At 37.9% G+C, this 16,950-nt stretch overlaps 1 protein-coding gene across 1 annotated transcript in view; it reads right to left on the reverse strand.

The window, feature by feature from the left end:
- The window catches only part of KCNK2 (potassium two pore domain channel subfamily K member 2), a gene marked incomplete at both ends in the record, with an annotated part of 107,487 nt that extends 91,967 nt beyond the window's left edge, over positions 1-15,520 (reverse strand). Inside the window, one exon of the mRNA XM_081312896.1 lies at positions 15,487-15,520. Within this exon, the coding sequence (XP_081169022.1) occupies positions 15,487-15,520 (34 nt within the window). The remainder of the gene's footprint in view (positions 1-15,486) is intronic.
- Between the last annotated feature and the right edge of the window lie 1,430 nt (positions 15,521-16,950).

Here is a 16,950-nt window from a genome sequence, read left to right on the forward strand (position 1 = left end):
AAAAGTTATTTGATTCAGAGACATCTATGGAGAGGAGAAGGTCCCAAATTATGAAAGCAGCATTGTGTTATCATACACATATATGAAAGGGGTACAGGTAGCATCAAAATAGCATACCTCTGCTTCCAACATTTTATCATGCAGATGTGTCTCTTTTGATCTCAGATACATAAATAATGTCCCAATGGTCATTCCAAATGGCCAAAGCAGATCACTGGAAGAGTTTAGGAGTTTCACTTAAAGCACATTCCATAAGCAAATGTTTGCCGTTTTTAAATTTAAAATATTTGCTTAACTATTTGCCTAAGTAATGCTTCTTAGTAAATGTCCTTTAATTCTAGCCCTGAAGAAAGAAAGAAAAAGTTACAGGAATTTTTGTTTAAAATAAAAATTATTTTCTTTAGAACTGGTAGTTTTCATTCAATAACATTAGTCCTAGAAGTTTCTAATATTCCTCAAACTTAAATTCATTTAACTGCAAAAATGTTTTTCTACAAAAAGCTATGAAGGCCATCAATCCTGCTCTAAACTGAAATGATGTATTCAAATTGCACCAGCATATTTTTCAAAGTACTCTGAATCAAATGCTGTATTCCCTGCACATTACTATCATAAAATTAGGCCATTCCTACACTAGCAATTTATAGTGTCTTCTACAGTTATCCAACAGTTGTGGTGCCAAAATGGCAATAATGCAGACAGTCTTTATATCACTTCAGCAATGGCAGGGTGAGCTTAGATGACTATAATGTGCTAGCAACAGCCATCTTAAAACTGTATCTAGGACTATTTTGAAAGCATATGAAGATGTGAAGAGGAAAAACCTAAAGTTAATATTTTGTTTGAAATATAGAAACAATATTTTCCTGTTTCATTTTATTTCAATATTTTTTAATAAAAACAAGAGCACCCTATATTATATCAAATGGAGAGATAAATTGTTCCAAAGGCAATTTTTTAATGTCATAGATAAATCTGAGGTAATGCTTGGCCTTTCATGATATTATCTAACATCAAGTTCACCTGGGCTTAGTTTGGAAACTAAATAGTGTGGGACTTGATTAATACTTAGATAATTATACATTTTTAAAACTGGAGAGAGAGAGAGAGAGAGAGACAGAGAGAGGGAGGGAGGGAGGGAAGGAAGGAAGGAAGGAAGGAAGGAAGGAAGGAAGGAAGGAAGGAAGGAAGGAAGGAAGGAAGGAAGGAAGGAAGGAAAAGAAAGAAAGAAAGAAAGAAAGAAAGAAGAAAGAAAGAAAGAAAGAAAGAAAGAAAGAAAGAAAGAAAGAAAGAAAGAAAGAAAGAAAGAAAGAAAAAGATTATTGAAAGTTGGTGTTGAAAATGATATGGATAACCAAGAAACAAACAAGTGGATCATATAATTTATCAATCCAGAGTTCTTACTCAAGGCACAAATAACCTGACTGAAATTATATTTTGGACACATTACAAAAATCAGGTGGTACATAATCAGTCTATCAATTTTATCAAATTTATGTTAACTGTCTTATTCTTTCTTTTCAGTAAGTGGGAAGTTTCAGCATTTGCAGAGCATTTATTGCCATTGCTTTTTTTATAAATAGTTTATTAATTTCAAGTTTTACAATATTAAGTACTTAATAAACAACTCGGTGTCTGGGTTCCTTTATCATTCAGTGATATATATGAACTTTCACTCAAAATATCCAATACTACACCATCCAGTATTTCCCCCATCCTCTCTTCTTCCAAAAATAATCATTTTCTACACTATTTTTATTTATTTATTTATTTTAATTCCATTTATATCCCGCCCTTCTCCGAAGATTCAGGGCGGCTTACAAGCTTAGCTTGTAATTATTGTAATTATACTATCCAAGTATAATTCTAACTGCTATTAATAACTATACAATTAAATATAAACATCTTCATCACATGTTTTTAATGTTATACAGTGTCAATAATATCAGTTTGTAATATCTTCTCTAGCCAAAACACATCTCAGATGTATTTGCAAAGTTCCCTTATTCAATCCAGCTTTTAAAACCAAACCTATTTCATCAACTTTCCAAATAGCTTTTTGAATATAAAGTCTTAAAAATATTTTTACTCCCCAAATTTGTCAAAGCTATGTCTCATTATTAAATCCAAATTAATCTTGTAGTTTTCTGTAATTTCTCCCTGAAGAAAGTTATTTGCCGCTTCTCTTTTCCTGAGAGGATGGGGTGGAAATTCCCCTTCTCTCTATCATCTAAGCACACTGGTTTGTGCTTAAATTGTAAGCCGCCCTGAGTCTTCGGAGAAGAGCGGGATATAAATGGGATTAAAATAAAAATAAATAATAAATAAATCTGGGGAATTCTTTGCTTTGGGCATTCTTTTTTCCAGAAAAAAATTTAAAGTTAAAAAGAGAGGATTGTTCTCACCAGTTCCATCCATGTTGTTCAGAAGTTGCTAGTTAGTGCTTATCTTGGGTTGTCAGTGGCTTCTGGCTGGCCACATAAATGTGCAATATCTTTTCTCAAGCCATTTTGGACCAATAAGTAGTTAGAAGCCTACTTTCTTTATCTCATTTTTTCCCATTTTTGATCTTTCCTTTTTAATTGTACCCAGCTCTTGGTTGATGCAGATTTCTTGGTGGTTTGAATGTGTCAATGGGAAGTACAGGGTTGTATAAACCCATAGGTTTTCTTGATGCATCATTTCAGTACGCTTCATATCACAATGATGATTAACCAGGTCAGAGAAAATGCTACTGGTAGTGACTTCATTGGTACAACATGCTAAGCATATTTCGTTTTAACTTCAGTTAGAGTTTTTTTTCTTAGGGTTTTTCTTTTGTTTGTTAATCAACCTGTTTGGTACGTCTATAATTCAGTGCTTTGTAAGAACTCAGAAAACTGGTTTTTAATAATTGAGTTAATGTGAGTACAGTTAATGCATTTCATTTGCCACCTCCAATGTAGGAATGCTGACATCAAAGTTAAAAAACACTTTTTTTTAGTAACTTTAATAATGTTTTTTTCAGAGCACCTGGAAAGAAATAGCTGGCCCTGGGTCATCCTTTCCAAGAGCAGCCTCATTGTCCCATACTTGGAGATCACTGAAATTACTGATTACGTTAGACTCTATCATCCCAGATAGAGTGCAATCTGCATTACAAATCAATGATTTATAGGAAACACTCATTTGGGTAGACCGTGAAATGACCTATATTTAATTAAAGTGGGTTATATTTAATTAAAAAAACAAAAAGGGAAACTAATTCCAGAAACTGGTTTCAGGAGAATATTATATTATTAAATACAAAATCATTATCATAATAAGCTTATGCCAGAGCTGAATAGATCTGATGATAATCTGAATAGGAAGATTGATATAATAAAATGTACATGGAAAGATCTATAAGCTAAAAGAAAAATGCAGAAAACACAATCCATATATACTTGACAGTAAGTATGAGCTGGTTCCAGCATACCACTGCTAAGTAGCACTCGACCTTCCGGTCTCCCACTTTAAAGCATGGTGCCTTAAGCATTACACCCAAGTGGCTCTCTCTCCACGCTGTATAACAATTCAGTTTTTGCAAAATTCAATGATTATGTATATTACCCTCATAAAATATACAGTAAAAGGAAATTATAATTTCCATTATTAGCAATAGTACTTAGACTCACATTCCGCTTCACAGTCCTTTACAGTCCTCTCTAAGCGGTCTACAGAGTCAGCATATTGCCTCCAACAATCTGGGTCCTCATTTTACCGATCTCAGAAGGATGGAAGGCTGGGTCAACCTTGAGCCAATGGGAATCGAACTGCCAAACTGCTGGCAGTCAGCAGAATTAGCCTGCAGTACTGCATTCTAACCACTGCGCCACCACAGCACTATTAAAACTGTATGTGCTCCACTATAACCAAAACCATCCATTTGTTACTTTGTGACTGGATTCCATAATTCCTTTCATGTAAAAGCTGTAAATGATCCCAAATGCAGATCCCCAAAGAGTAACTGGGTCCACTCAGCATGGCTGGTTGCCAATAGACTTCCAGATTCAAGATGTTAATTGTTGCTGTAAAAACTGTACGGCTCAGAATCTGGCATCTTTGGCACAGCTTTTTCCAAATGAAACTAGCCATCCAGTAAAATCCAAGGAGTTATCATCATCATAGTTCCCAAGGGTGAATCTTCTTTGTAGCTAACCCCTTCTTGTGGCCCCATCTCTATTGTTCTGGAAAGGGATCAGAAGTGCCAATGCGAGGAATGAAATATACCAAGATAGCAGCCATAACCATGTAATCACAGCTTCCTTTTTAGTGTGGATGGTTGACTGCTCCAAAAATGTGGCTCATGTGGTTATTAGAATGGCATGAATTCTGTGATATAAGAAATTATAAAGCTCCTCTAAGTTTTTCTGATCAGAATGGTAATATAAGTTTAAAAAAATGATTTATTATTTCAAAAAATTTCCATATCTTTGGTCATTCGGGTTTTTCTCATGTAGAATTGGAGGTATCAGGGCAACATTTCGTCGAAATCTCATCCATCATCCTCAGGCTGGTGACTTCAGTTTCGTTCTTCTGGGAGAAGTGTGTGATAGTGGCTGTTTTTTTTCTTTTTTAAACTGCCAGAGGGGGTGTGTTCTGTGGGTGGAGGCTTGGCTGTGTTCTGATGGGGTGGAGGTGTGCTCTGATTGGGTGGGGGATTAGCTGTGTTCTGATTGGGTGGGAGTGTGTTTTGAATGGGGGGGTGTTCTAATTGGGTGGGGATGTGTTTTGAGTGGATGGGCTGGTCTCCCACTCCCACCATATATATATATGTGTGTGTGTAAATTATTCAAATTGCTAATAAAGAATTAGGGAGGCTGAGATGGCCATTTCGAACTTATTTTGTTCTCCTCAGTCAGTCATACCCTTTATCTGAGATTCGAACCTGGGCTGATTATATATTAGGCAGTTGTTTTAATTCCCTGAGCCACAGCTTCTTTCTCTCTTTATTAGCAGGAAGCAAGGGAGATATGTGTTAAGTATTTGTCAAGGCTTTTTTTTTAATACACCTTGCTAATTAACTCTTTCTTTCCTGTTTTTGCCTAACCCAAGGCTATCCACAGGATATAGTCAACTTATGACAGCTCATTATTTGTGTAAATTATTCAAATTGCTAATAAAGAATTAGGGAGGCTGAGATGGCCATTTCAAACTTATTTTATTCTCATCAGTCAGTCATACCCTTTAGCTGAGATTCGAACCTGGGCTGATTATATATTAGGCAGTTGTTTTAACTCCCTGAGCCACAGCTTCTTTCTCTCTTTATTAGCAGGAAGCTAATAAAAGGTAAAGGTAAAGGTTCCCCCGCACATGCGTGCTAGTCATTTCCAACTCTAGGGGCCGGTGCTCATCTCCGTTTCAAAGCTGAAGAGCCAGCACCTGTCCGAGGACGTCTCCGTGGTCATGTGGCCGGCATGACTAGACGCCAAAGGCGCACAGAATGCTGTTACCTTCCCACCGTAGTGGTCCCTATTTTTCTACTTGTGTTTTTACGTGCTTTCAAACTGCTAGGTTGGCAGAAGCTGGGATGAGTAACAGGCACTCATTCTCTTACGTGGCACTCGGGATTCGACCTGCCAAACTGCCGACCTTCTGATTGACAAGCTCAGCATCCTAACTCAACCTTGAGGGGGGGGGAGAGGCCAAGGGAGCCCAAAAGGAAGCAGGTATGGTGCTCAGGGGTAGCCGCTCTCCCCCCTTCCCCCATGCTCTCGCAGAAGGACTGTCTGGCTTTGGCATCACCTGGGCAGGCCTGGCCACACATCTCCCCAGCAGCGCTGGTGGGCCTGGCCTTCCTTCCTTCCTTCCTTCCTTCCTTCCTTCCTTCCTTCTCCCTCCCTTCCTTCTTCCTCTCTCTCTCCCTTTCTCCAAAGTCCAAACTTATGTGTCCTCCTTCCCCCGCTAGCCTTCTGCAAAGCGCAAACAGATGCCGCGTCCTACTTGTTTTCTCCAAACTCATAGCCACCATTGCTTCCAAAGGCTGTCTACTCACTTGCTCTTGCTCTCGCTGCACTCCCACCATAACCTGCTCCTTTTATAGGTTCCCCTCTTCCCACCCAGCTCTCACAGCTGTTCCCATGAGAGCGCTGTTGGATTCAGTTTTCCAGCCCTCTCCAGTTCCCACTATTCAGGCGCATGTGGAGAGAGGGAAGGGAGCATCCCTCTAGTATGTGTGCCAACAGAAAGGATTCTGCATGCCCACTTTGCCACGCATGCCATAGGTTCACCACCATGGTTCTATGGGCATTTAATTATTCAAGAAGCAACTCACTTTCTACATCACTTACATTTAATTGTCCTTGAAGGATATCTACCAGAAGAGTTGCCACTCAGAATCAGCTCCACCAGTATCTAGAATAATTGTGTTTCATACACACAAGGACATAACTAGGATAAGTAACAGTTTGTGCAACACAACTGTCCACCTATCCTTCCATATCCGCTAGGTACCCAAAAAACACATTAGAATTATATAATATACTGGTTAGACATGACACAATTTATAAGTCTTCATTGGGACAACTGTTGCCATGCAAGTGTGATAGTTAAATTAAATTATCCCTTTTATTAATAAATAATAATAATAATAAACCTTTATTGTCAAAGTACAACATGTGTAAATTGAGATTAGCTGAGCCTCCCCCCCGTGCTCTCTCCCCCCAACACACAGTGACAACAAACCCTCCATCCCACCACACTATGTGAACCAACTACACCACACATTGGCCTCCCAAGTCAATTCTGCATAAGATTATGTCCCATTTAAAAGCCTAACAGCCCACGGATAAAAGCTATTTTTCAGCCTGTTGGTATGGCTGGCTATATTCCTATATCTCCTACCGGATGGTAGGAGAGTAAGGAGATACCGTCCAGGGTGTGACCTTGCCGGACTCCTTTCCCAGTTTTGAACCAATCAGTGGTTCTGTGTCCAGTTCTCACTGTTGCTTCTTGTCCCGCATATAGGTTTCTCAAGAGACAAATAAAATGGTCTGGTACTCCCATCTCTTTAAGAACTTGCCACAGTTTGTTGTGATCCATACAATCAAAGGCTTTAGCATAGTCAATGAAGCAGAGGTAGATGTTTTTCTGGAACTCCCTAGCTTTCTCCATGATCCAGCGTATGTTGGCAATTTGATCTCTAGTTCCTCTACCTCTTCAAAATCCTGCCTGTACTTCTGGTAGTTCTCAATCCATATACTGCTGGAGTCTACCTTGTAGGATTTTAAGCATAATTTTACTAGCATGTGAAATGAGTGCAATGGTGTTAGTTTGAACATTCTTTGGCACTGTCTTTCTTTGGAATTGGAATGTAAACTGATCTTTTCCAATCCTGTGGCCACTGTTGAGTTTTCCAAATTTGCTGGCAAATTGAGTGTAGCACTTTTACTGCATCGTCTTTTAAGATGAATGAATGAACCTTTACTGTCAAAGTACAACTATGTATACATTGAGATTGGCTGAGCCTCCCTTCGTGCCCCCACCCCCAACTTACAGTGACACAAACCCTCCATCTTATTACACCATGTGAGCTAATTGCACAATGCACCGGCCTCGCAAGTCAATTATGCATAAACTTTATAAAATTATGTCCCATTCAAAAGCCTAACAGCCCATGAATAAAAGCTGTTCTTCAGCCTGTTGGTACGGCTGGCTATACTCCTATATCTACTACCTGATGGTAGGAGAGTAAAGAGATACTGTCCAGGGTGTGAGTCGTCCCTGAGAATCTTCCTCACTCTTCCAAGTCAACGAGCCCTGGCGATGTCATCCAGTGGTGTCAGGGAACAGCCCACAATGTCTTGTGCTGTGCTCACTACCCTCTGTAATACTTTCCTATCCGCGGCTTTTATTCCTAAAGTTGCTTAATGCTAGAGCCTGAAAATTAAAACAAAGCAGAAATTACACCGCAATATTAAAAAGAGACACCTGGTAAATTGTCTTCTGGGCTACCATGTATTACTACAACTGCTATTTATTTAAATGACATTATAATGGGTTTGTTCTATTAACACTTGTGATTTAACCTACACTTTTATGTATTTTGGTCATGTAGCTTATAGCAAGTGGTCTAACTATAAGGCAAGAAAACTATTATGAAAAATTAAAAATACAGCATAGAGAAGCTTCAGCATCCACAAATCTTACAGTATGTTAAATTATCTTTTTCACAAACAGTGAAATCAATAAAGACTGACCAATAAAGACAAAGCAGGAGATCTCTATTTACGCTCCAAATAAAAATAAAGAACAATTCTACAAACTATTTTTAAATGCTTAACAAAAGTTAAGCAAAAGTTTTGCCATGTATGTCAGACTCAAATTCGAATAAATCATCTTAATAGGGGAAAGGAAACAAGCTTTCCCCAAAAAGTATGTCAATAAAAAAAGGAATGTTGTGTTATGGTTAGGGTGGTGTATCCTGGTTCTTTTTGACCTCTCAGTGGCTTTATAGTATACTACTGAATTGAAGTCCTGAAAAACATGAGAAAAGGATATCTCAAAGAATTCCTCTTCCTTCATGGAGTTCCCAGATCCTTCTGTTTTCTAGCTGCTCCTTCCAAAGTAAGTAAGTAAGGTAGGGAACTACAAGAGGAGGACTTGTAAGTTGCCTTAACTTCTCTGGAATCACTGAATATACTGCAAATTCTACTCAGAATTGATTGTGTCATTGTTCTGGACCAGCTCTTGAGTTGGGGTTGGGTGATACTATATTGTATCCATTGTCCTCCTCTTCCTGGAGGTGATTTCAATCAATATCAGTCAGATTTCAGAAGTCCAGCACACAATCCTGAACTGTGAAGTGCGTCGTGACTCTATGCTTTCTCTACTCCTGTTTAACATCTACGTGAAGCTGCTGGGGTGAGAGTTTCCAACAGTTTGGAATATATTATCAGGATCACAGGACGAGAGAGATCTAATTTTCTATTGCTCCCTATATATTGCCAGAGAAAAAGGAAAAGATACAGGCATATGCACATGGGGCAAGTGGGAAATGACTTTTTTATTATTATTTGGGACATGATTTGGTTTCTTTTTTTATTTTAATGGAATGTCATGTTTTATGTTATTCTGTTCACCACACAGAATTTCTTGGATATCTGGGCATAGGGCTGTCGCATATGGGATAGACAAATAAATGAAAAGCAAGCCATGTGACATCATAGTGCAAAATGCACCTCTTTGCCAAGGTTGTGCCAAAGCCTCTTTTCCCACAGCTACAAATTGAGAACCGGTATGATGAAGTAGTTAAGGTGCTGACCTAGGAACCCAAAGACTGTGAGAACTAGAGCATCCTTAAGCATGAAAAATGGCTGGGCGACTTTGGACCAGTCATTTTTTTCAACCCAACCCACTTCACAGAGTAGTTGTTGTTGTTGTGGGGAAAATAGAAGGCAGGAATGTTACATATCTTCACCATCTTGAGTTATATGTATAAAAAAGGCAGGCTGTCATCATCATGCCCTACAGGCTTTGGATACTGGAAAAGAACATCAACAGCATCACTTAGTCAACCCAATGCAAAAATATACAGCTGGGTATTATCAGCATACTGATGATACCTTGCCCCGTGTCCATGGATTGCTGCACTCAATGGCTTAACATAAATGGTGAATAGAATCAGGGAAGAGGGTAGAATCCAGGGCACTCTACACAGCAGGGACTTTGGACTAAATCCTTACCAAGGCTAGGAAGGCCAAATTCTCCCCAGATTACCAGGTAAGGTCATGTTTTAGGCAATTTGAATCATTGAATTCAAAAAGGTTTATCCAATAGATGCCTAAAATAGGCAACTGTTTCCCTAATGTCTCTTACCCATGAAAGACTAAATTACACTATCTAAAGCCAGTAGCCAACTGAATTCACTGAATTCAGCTGAATTCACTCTTTTCTTCCAGTAGCAGTCTAGGCACCTCTCATGCTGCTTCAGCATCCAGAATTCCACTGAAAACTAGGGGACCCTTTAGGACACCCACACCCACACACACACAAGGACTCTGCATGTTCAGTCTAAGGCCATTGTTCTCCTCATATTCAAAGCAGTCAGAGAGCATGGCTTTGGTTGAACCATGTAACAGAACCCCAGGAACAACTCCAACCTCCCTCTGAAGCTCAGTAGAATCCGTTAGATACCTGGGGTAGGCTGTTCAAATTAATCTCATCTTAAAAAGCATAACGTTTTCCTCCCTTGTCTTTTTCTTCCTCTCTTTTTCTATGTTTGTGTTTGCTTTTCCTATTGCAGTAGACGACAATCTGTCATTCCACTTGCCCTCTGGGACAACATCCCTCTGGGGAACCACACGGTTCCTGTCCTTCAAATGCTCTATAAGTCTCTGAAGATCCGGAGTGTTTTATGAAGCCCCTGATGATTTTTTTTAGTTTTTATTCATGTTGCAGTTCATGTTTTTCTTTTCTTTTTTATTAAGTATGCTTTTAAAATAGTAAGCTGTCCAGAGTCTTTTTGGAGTTAGATGACCTTGAAATCCATTAGATAAATACATTTAAGAGGGAACTGAAAAACCTGAATTTATGTGCCAGCTAATAATAATTAAGGCTGAAGGTATTTGTCCAGTTATCAAACAACTCAAACTTATCCTACTGTAAAAAAGGCTTACATCTCTGGGTACAATTTCTGTATCTGATGTACCCTTTAGCCATAGAAAATTCCTCATTTGTGATTCAAAACAGCACATCATCCAAATAATTGAGATGATGCACTTACTCCCAGTGGAGGCAACTAACAATAGCAGAGAAGTAGAATGGTTCTTCTGAAGGTGACAAACTGGTTTCTAAGGCATGAATCATGGCTTTTTGAAGTTGCAAGAACAATACTAGTTAGTAGGTTGATCTTTCCTCTACTATTCAGGGGTCAGAACACAATATAACCTGGATTGATTATTTTACCAGTTTCACTGTGCTCCTTTCTTTTCTATCAATGAACGGATAGATAAAGAATTTGTTAACAATATTGTGGCTATGCTACCTAGAATAAAAAATAGAAGGCTGTTATTTGTGAAAAGGCTGACATTTAATATCTTGAGGATGCTACCCATTTTAACAGAAAAGAAAAGATTTCCTTCTTTCCTCATCCACAGCCCCAAATCTTTATGTTGTTGTTGTTAGCTGTGAAGTCGTGTCCAACCCATTGCGTCCCCATGGACAATGTTCCTCCAGGCCTTCCTGTCCTCTACCATCTTCTGGAGTCCATTTAGGCTCACACCTATGGTCAATAGCAGGGGTGTCAAACTCAATTTCACTGAGGGCCGCATCAGCATTGCGGTTGCCCTTAGGGGGCTGGGTGAGTATGGCCAGGGTGGGCGTGGCCTATTGGGTGGGCATGGCTAGAGTGCATATGGCCTACTGGGTGGGCATGGCCAGCTCTACATCGTTCACATCAAGGGTGCCTATGGGGGCCTGGGCAGGAGTGGGACAGATCTGAGGGTCTCTGGCAGAAGGAGGGTCTCTGGGCCAAGGCAGTGGGGGCCATTCCCTCACTGTTTCCAGGATGGCTTCGCGGGCCACATGAAACCACTTCGCGGGCCGGATCCAGCCCCCGGGCCTTGTGTTTGACATGTCTGGTCAATAGCATTGCTCATGCATTGACAGTTTTCATCATCGGCGAATATGGATCCATATATTTGTACATCATTTATTCATGTGTTGAGTAATCTTATTTTTATGAAGGACAGTATTCCTTCAAATGTAATATTTCAGATGCAGGTGCATCCAGATCCTTCATAGGTAGGTCAAAGCCTAAAGTGAATTGAATTAGCCCTTTTCTCTCTTTTTTCTTTTTCTTTCTTTCCTGTCTCCTTTTCTGTTCCAACTCCAGGAGCTTCTGGGAAAAATTAATCTAATTACAAATGAGAACAAATCACATGAAGAGGTTTTTTTTTTACTTCTTTCCAGTAGTGAGTCCCTAACTTTTTATCTCCCCCAATTTTTCTCTATGCATTCTTTAACCTTAATATAAAATTAGGAACATAGTTTTATGAACAATATTTTGGAAGCTCACCTTGTGAATTATTCAGCCCTAAAATTTAATAAACCAACAAACAATCATTTTGATTATTCAGTGTATTCTATAAGCAGGGCACCAGAAAGAAATTATCCATTCACGCTAAAAGCTCCCATTAATATGAACCTCTGGGTCTAGAACTCAACCTAAGCTAGTGAATACATGATACATAGATACATGATATTTTTATTTACTGTTCCAGGTTGAGATCCCAACATAAGGAATGAGTGAAGCTGATTCTTTCCTCCACACTTTTATTTTTAAAATGTACATGCACACCATATGCATATACTTTTTGTTTAAAACAAACAATGAAATGGTAAAGGAAAGATTGGCATAGTCACACATAGAAGTCACAACACAAACTGCACCCTTCCCTTGTGCACTTGTATTTCAATGTTTGACAGTATACAAGTCATGTTTTTATGTCATGATATAATGATATATACATTTCATAATTTGTCCCTTGTTACTCCCTCCAGACACCTATGGAGCTGTAGAAGGATTAAGTCCTTCTCTATATCTGATGGGATCAAGTATGTGCTTATAGCAGAATAAATAAAACTCAGAAATGAAGAACACAAATATGCAATTTATGAATCCACTAATTTCATCCTTAGAAACATCGTTGGCTGTTTCCCTAGTAAATCACTAAGGTTGAAAAAAGCAGAATTTCAGTTGCTAACTATGAAGGCTCATAAAGGTTCAGGGAGCCACAGTTCATGTACGCAAGTGGTGTACTGATTGCTCCTGCTGAGAATAGAAATATCCAATAACCATTGCCACTATTTTGTGCCTGGCTGTTTTCAGATCCTGATTCCAGGAATGAATATTTTATGAACTGCCCTGTACCCAGCATCACAATTTTTCATGGAAAGTCTGGAATAGAGCTAGAAAAGAACTCTTAATAATCAACATAACTACAGAATATATGACATAGGCTAAAATGTTATATTTTAGGGTTCCATTTTATTTCATATTATAGGATTCTATATCTGTGAATCACAAACCTCCCATGGAGGAAAAAAGTCAGGTTAGAAATCCAAGAAAACAGGCTGGATAAAGAATGGACTTTCATTATTCCCGGGAGCATCTGATTGATCTCCCAGAAGCTGGAGAAATGCAAAAATCTGAACAAGAGATTCATCTGCTTCAAGACTACAACAGATGAAATATTAAGCCAGGGCTTTATATTGGACTTTTGAATCAGTTTGGCTAGGTTGTGCTGCTAAATCTTTTATTTCTTTGTCCAAGGTATGGAATTGGCTGTTTAACTTTAGCCTTAAGTTTTGCCAGCTACGGTATTACCATGACCTGAGTAGCTCTGCAATTTATCATTTTCCACAGTGAAAGTTTGTAGAGTAGTAACTCTTAACTCTACATTTCTTAGCCAGGAGTTGACATTATAGAAATTATTTTCACTTTTGCATTTTGCCTTTAATCATAAAAAAGCCAGCAGGTGGTTTGAGAATCCTCAGCAGAATTATGGGCTGGATCACTTTTGAGAAGATTCCTGGACAATAGAGCTTTATTGCAGGAACTACCAAATCACTATCTCAAAGAAAGAGCTGGGACCAGGGTTTGAAGATCACAGGGCTTTGTAGTCCTGTGTGGGGATCTCCATCCTTCTGCCAACATCAATTTGCTATAAATTTAAAAACTAAATACTGCTAGAATTGCGCAGACCCAAATGTTCCATGCTGTTCCTCACTGTAGATAAAAAAAATGCCGTAGAATAATTCTTTTCATGATGTGAACGATGCTTATCTCTCTGCAGATTTTTGAGGGCAGCCCTCTAGCAGATCTATTTGACTGATACCCATGTTATCTTTTTTCAGAAAACAACTAAGGATATGCAAGTTCACTGAGGTATTTACAAATACTTAATTTGCTTTTCTGACTTTCTCTTTAAGGAACTTGATCTCCAATTCTTGTATGTATCATTATTGTTAGTTTTATTGTTATGGGTTGGCTTAAAACTTTCCCACCCAATTCTTCCAGATTGTTCTAGACCAGGGGTGTCAAACTCACAATGTCACGTGACGTGTCGTGACGTATTACGACTTTTTCCCCATTGCCGGCAATGGGTGGGTGCAGTTTCGCCTTGATGCATCCGGCCTGTGGGCCAGCAGTTTGACACCCCCTGTTCTAGACAGTTCCATCGCTCTGAACTATTCTGGAAGGAAGAAAAAAAATGCTGTCATTGTTTTTAAAAGCAGGTTGTTTTGATGCAGTCAAACCTTCCAATTCTCACTTGTCTGCTGTTCATTCCATGCCATCATTTTCAATGTATTTATTCCTTCATCTTGCTTATCGCTTGATCATAATCTAATGTAATCAACATGGATATATTCATGTACAATAAGATATAGATATTGATAGTGCAAATTGTATTCGATTTGGTAAACATCTGCTAATTAATATTCTGTCCTCGAACAATGAAGACATTTTTCAGTGCAACTTCCAGTTTAAATATAAGCAAAATTATAAGCAAAATTGTTGAATAACAAGACGGGATACCTTTGATACCTTTCTCCTGCATTTGCCAAAAAATCAAGGAAGACATAAATCAGACAATGGAAAAATGCCAAAAAAAAGTAGCTTGCCTTCGTATTACTTTATAACCCACTTTTATTTTATTATTTAAAAAGCAAGAAATGTTTGAGATATGTGTAGATACCCATCAGTCTAATTTAATTTTAATCTCTTTGGAAATTTACATCAAGCAGTGGACTTCAAATATATTTTGCAAATATATGGACAAAGAATATGATATATAATGTACAAAAGAAAAAGCTTATTGTAGGTAGAAAACAAAGAAAAGGCTTGTATGAATTGGCTGCCATACATTGCTGTAAAGTACATTGGTTCAATGTATTCCATAGCATAGCTGATAAGGCTAAGAGGAAACTAAGATTAAAATCCAACATCCATTGGAATGTAGCACCTATCATATGCTTGTCGACTTAGAAGTAAGTCCTACTGAATTCAAGTATTTTACTCCTAAATAAAATTGTAGAATAGATAATAGATTTCAGTTTAATATTTAAATGAGGTTTTAAATTGTTCAATTACTGAAATCTATGTATGCAGCAATCTGTATACAGACGTACTTTTTAAATGTTAAAACAAATTATGGTTTCACTTTCAAATAAACATAAATCTCACTGGTTTCAGAAGAAAGTATTTCTGAATAAACTAATTATATAGGATTGAACTGTATGAAGTTCCACATTATTCTTATGCTCTGAAAATCTTAATAGTAGTAACATGATAAATAAAGTATTAATATTAAAAGTAGGAACAACTAATATTTAGTTTCACCAACATGGGTTTTACCCATTTGATCTGTTCTAAATCTCAGCTGTTGAGTTCAAACCATTTGAATCATTGACATGACACAACAGTTGTGAAATTTACTTGGATCTGTAGCCAAAAATACTTACAATGGAAGTGATATCTGGCCTGTAGGTTCATCATTTGTGATCAATTTAGAAATCAGCGTGCTTTATTCTTCCCTTGGATACAATATTTTCTTCCCATTCCTCCAAAGTGTGATTCACTTGAAAACATTTCCTCCACCTGGCATGTTTCATTCTTAACTGCATGCAAAAATTTGTGATTCTATTTCCTGCCCCAAGTAATCAAGCTGCCACCCACAAGTCAATCAGTCATTAATGACAAGAAATCCGTCACATCTCAATGATGATTTACATCCCTTTACAAACTATGGCTGATTTAATTGCAAAATATTTCTTGCTGAGGTTTCTCTGACAAGTCTCCCTTATGAGAAAAAAAAATAACCTGTATCAAAAATCATCTGGAGAAAATGAAAAGGCAAGAACTTGAATATACCATTCAGAGTAAATACTTATTTATTTTCTCTTCATGTTCAAGCATTCCTTATGTCTAAGACATGTGGAATGCAATTCAATTGCTATTGCAGGAGTATCCAAGTAATTTTAGAGACTCAGCAGGGTTTAAAGTACACAATATTTTCCATTCTTTAAAGAACAAAGAGTCTCCACATCCAAGTTTATTTTTAAGGTCCTGTGGTCACTAAATATAATAATAAGTTTCTGTGTGTGCATGAATGTAAGAAACTCTCATCTACTTTGCCTTATTCATTTCAGGGAACAGAAAATGATTTCTGAGTTAATGGTGGAACTACATATAAAGCATTTAAAGGGGGGGAAAATCATGTCATTATTTTGTTCTATGAGGCACTGTTCAAAAGTGTTTTTTAAATGACCAAAAAGTTTTGTCCATGCCTCTTTTTTTAAATAGCATTATGGCTATTTAAAACTTAGAAGTCCATCCACTGACCTATCTTGAGGATTCCAGCAATAGCCAGCCAGATGTTTTCTTAAGCCCTTTTCTTTTTGTGCCATATCTGATTTTATCTGAAAACATATTCACCAGAACTGCCTCATTATACATCATTTTAAGGCCCTCTGGAACTAGGGCTAGGAAGCACAGGGTTGCTTATGGAAGCAGGAATAAAGAAATGCCAAAAGGCCATTTGGGTTACAAGGTAATAGGAAGACAATGACCCTATCCAGGTTTTCCCCAGATCAGGTATTCAAAAATATAGTATGTATGAATACTGAGAATCTATCCACTATGTGTTGCTAAACAAAGATATAATAGCTGCAGTACTCATGTAAATACCACTCACTAAGCAACTAAAAAAACTACCTGAAATCAAGAAAAAGAGGAAGAGGAAGGCAGAACCTCAAATGCAAAAGATCTAAAGATTCTATTTAAGTACAGATGAAAGAAGAGGTTTAACACTTTTTGAGAGCATTCAACAAGTAAATTATCATTTGGAAAATGCTCTTAGATTTACTTTTGAGAAGCAGACTAACATTTATCTCAAAACAGGTTACACATCTCTCCCAGAAATTACA

This window comes from Vipera berus (assembly GCF_964194415.1).
Source record: "Vipera berus genome assembly, chromosome: 1".
Taxonomy (NCBI): domain Eukaryota; kingdom Metazoa; phylum Chordata; class Lepidosauria; order Squamata; family Viperidae; genus Vipera; species Vipera berus.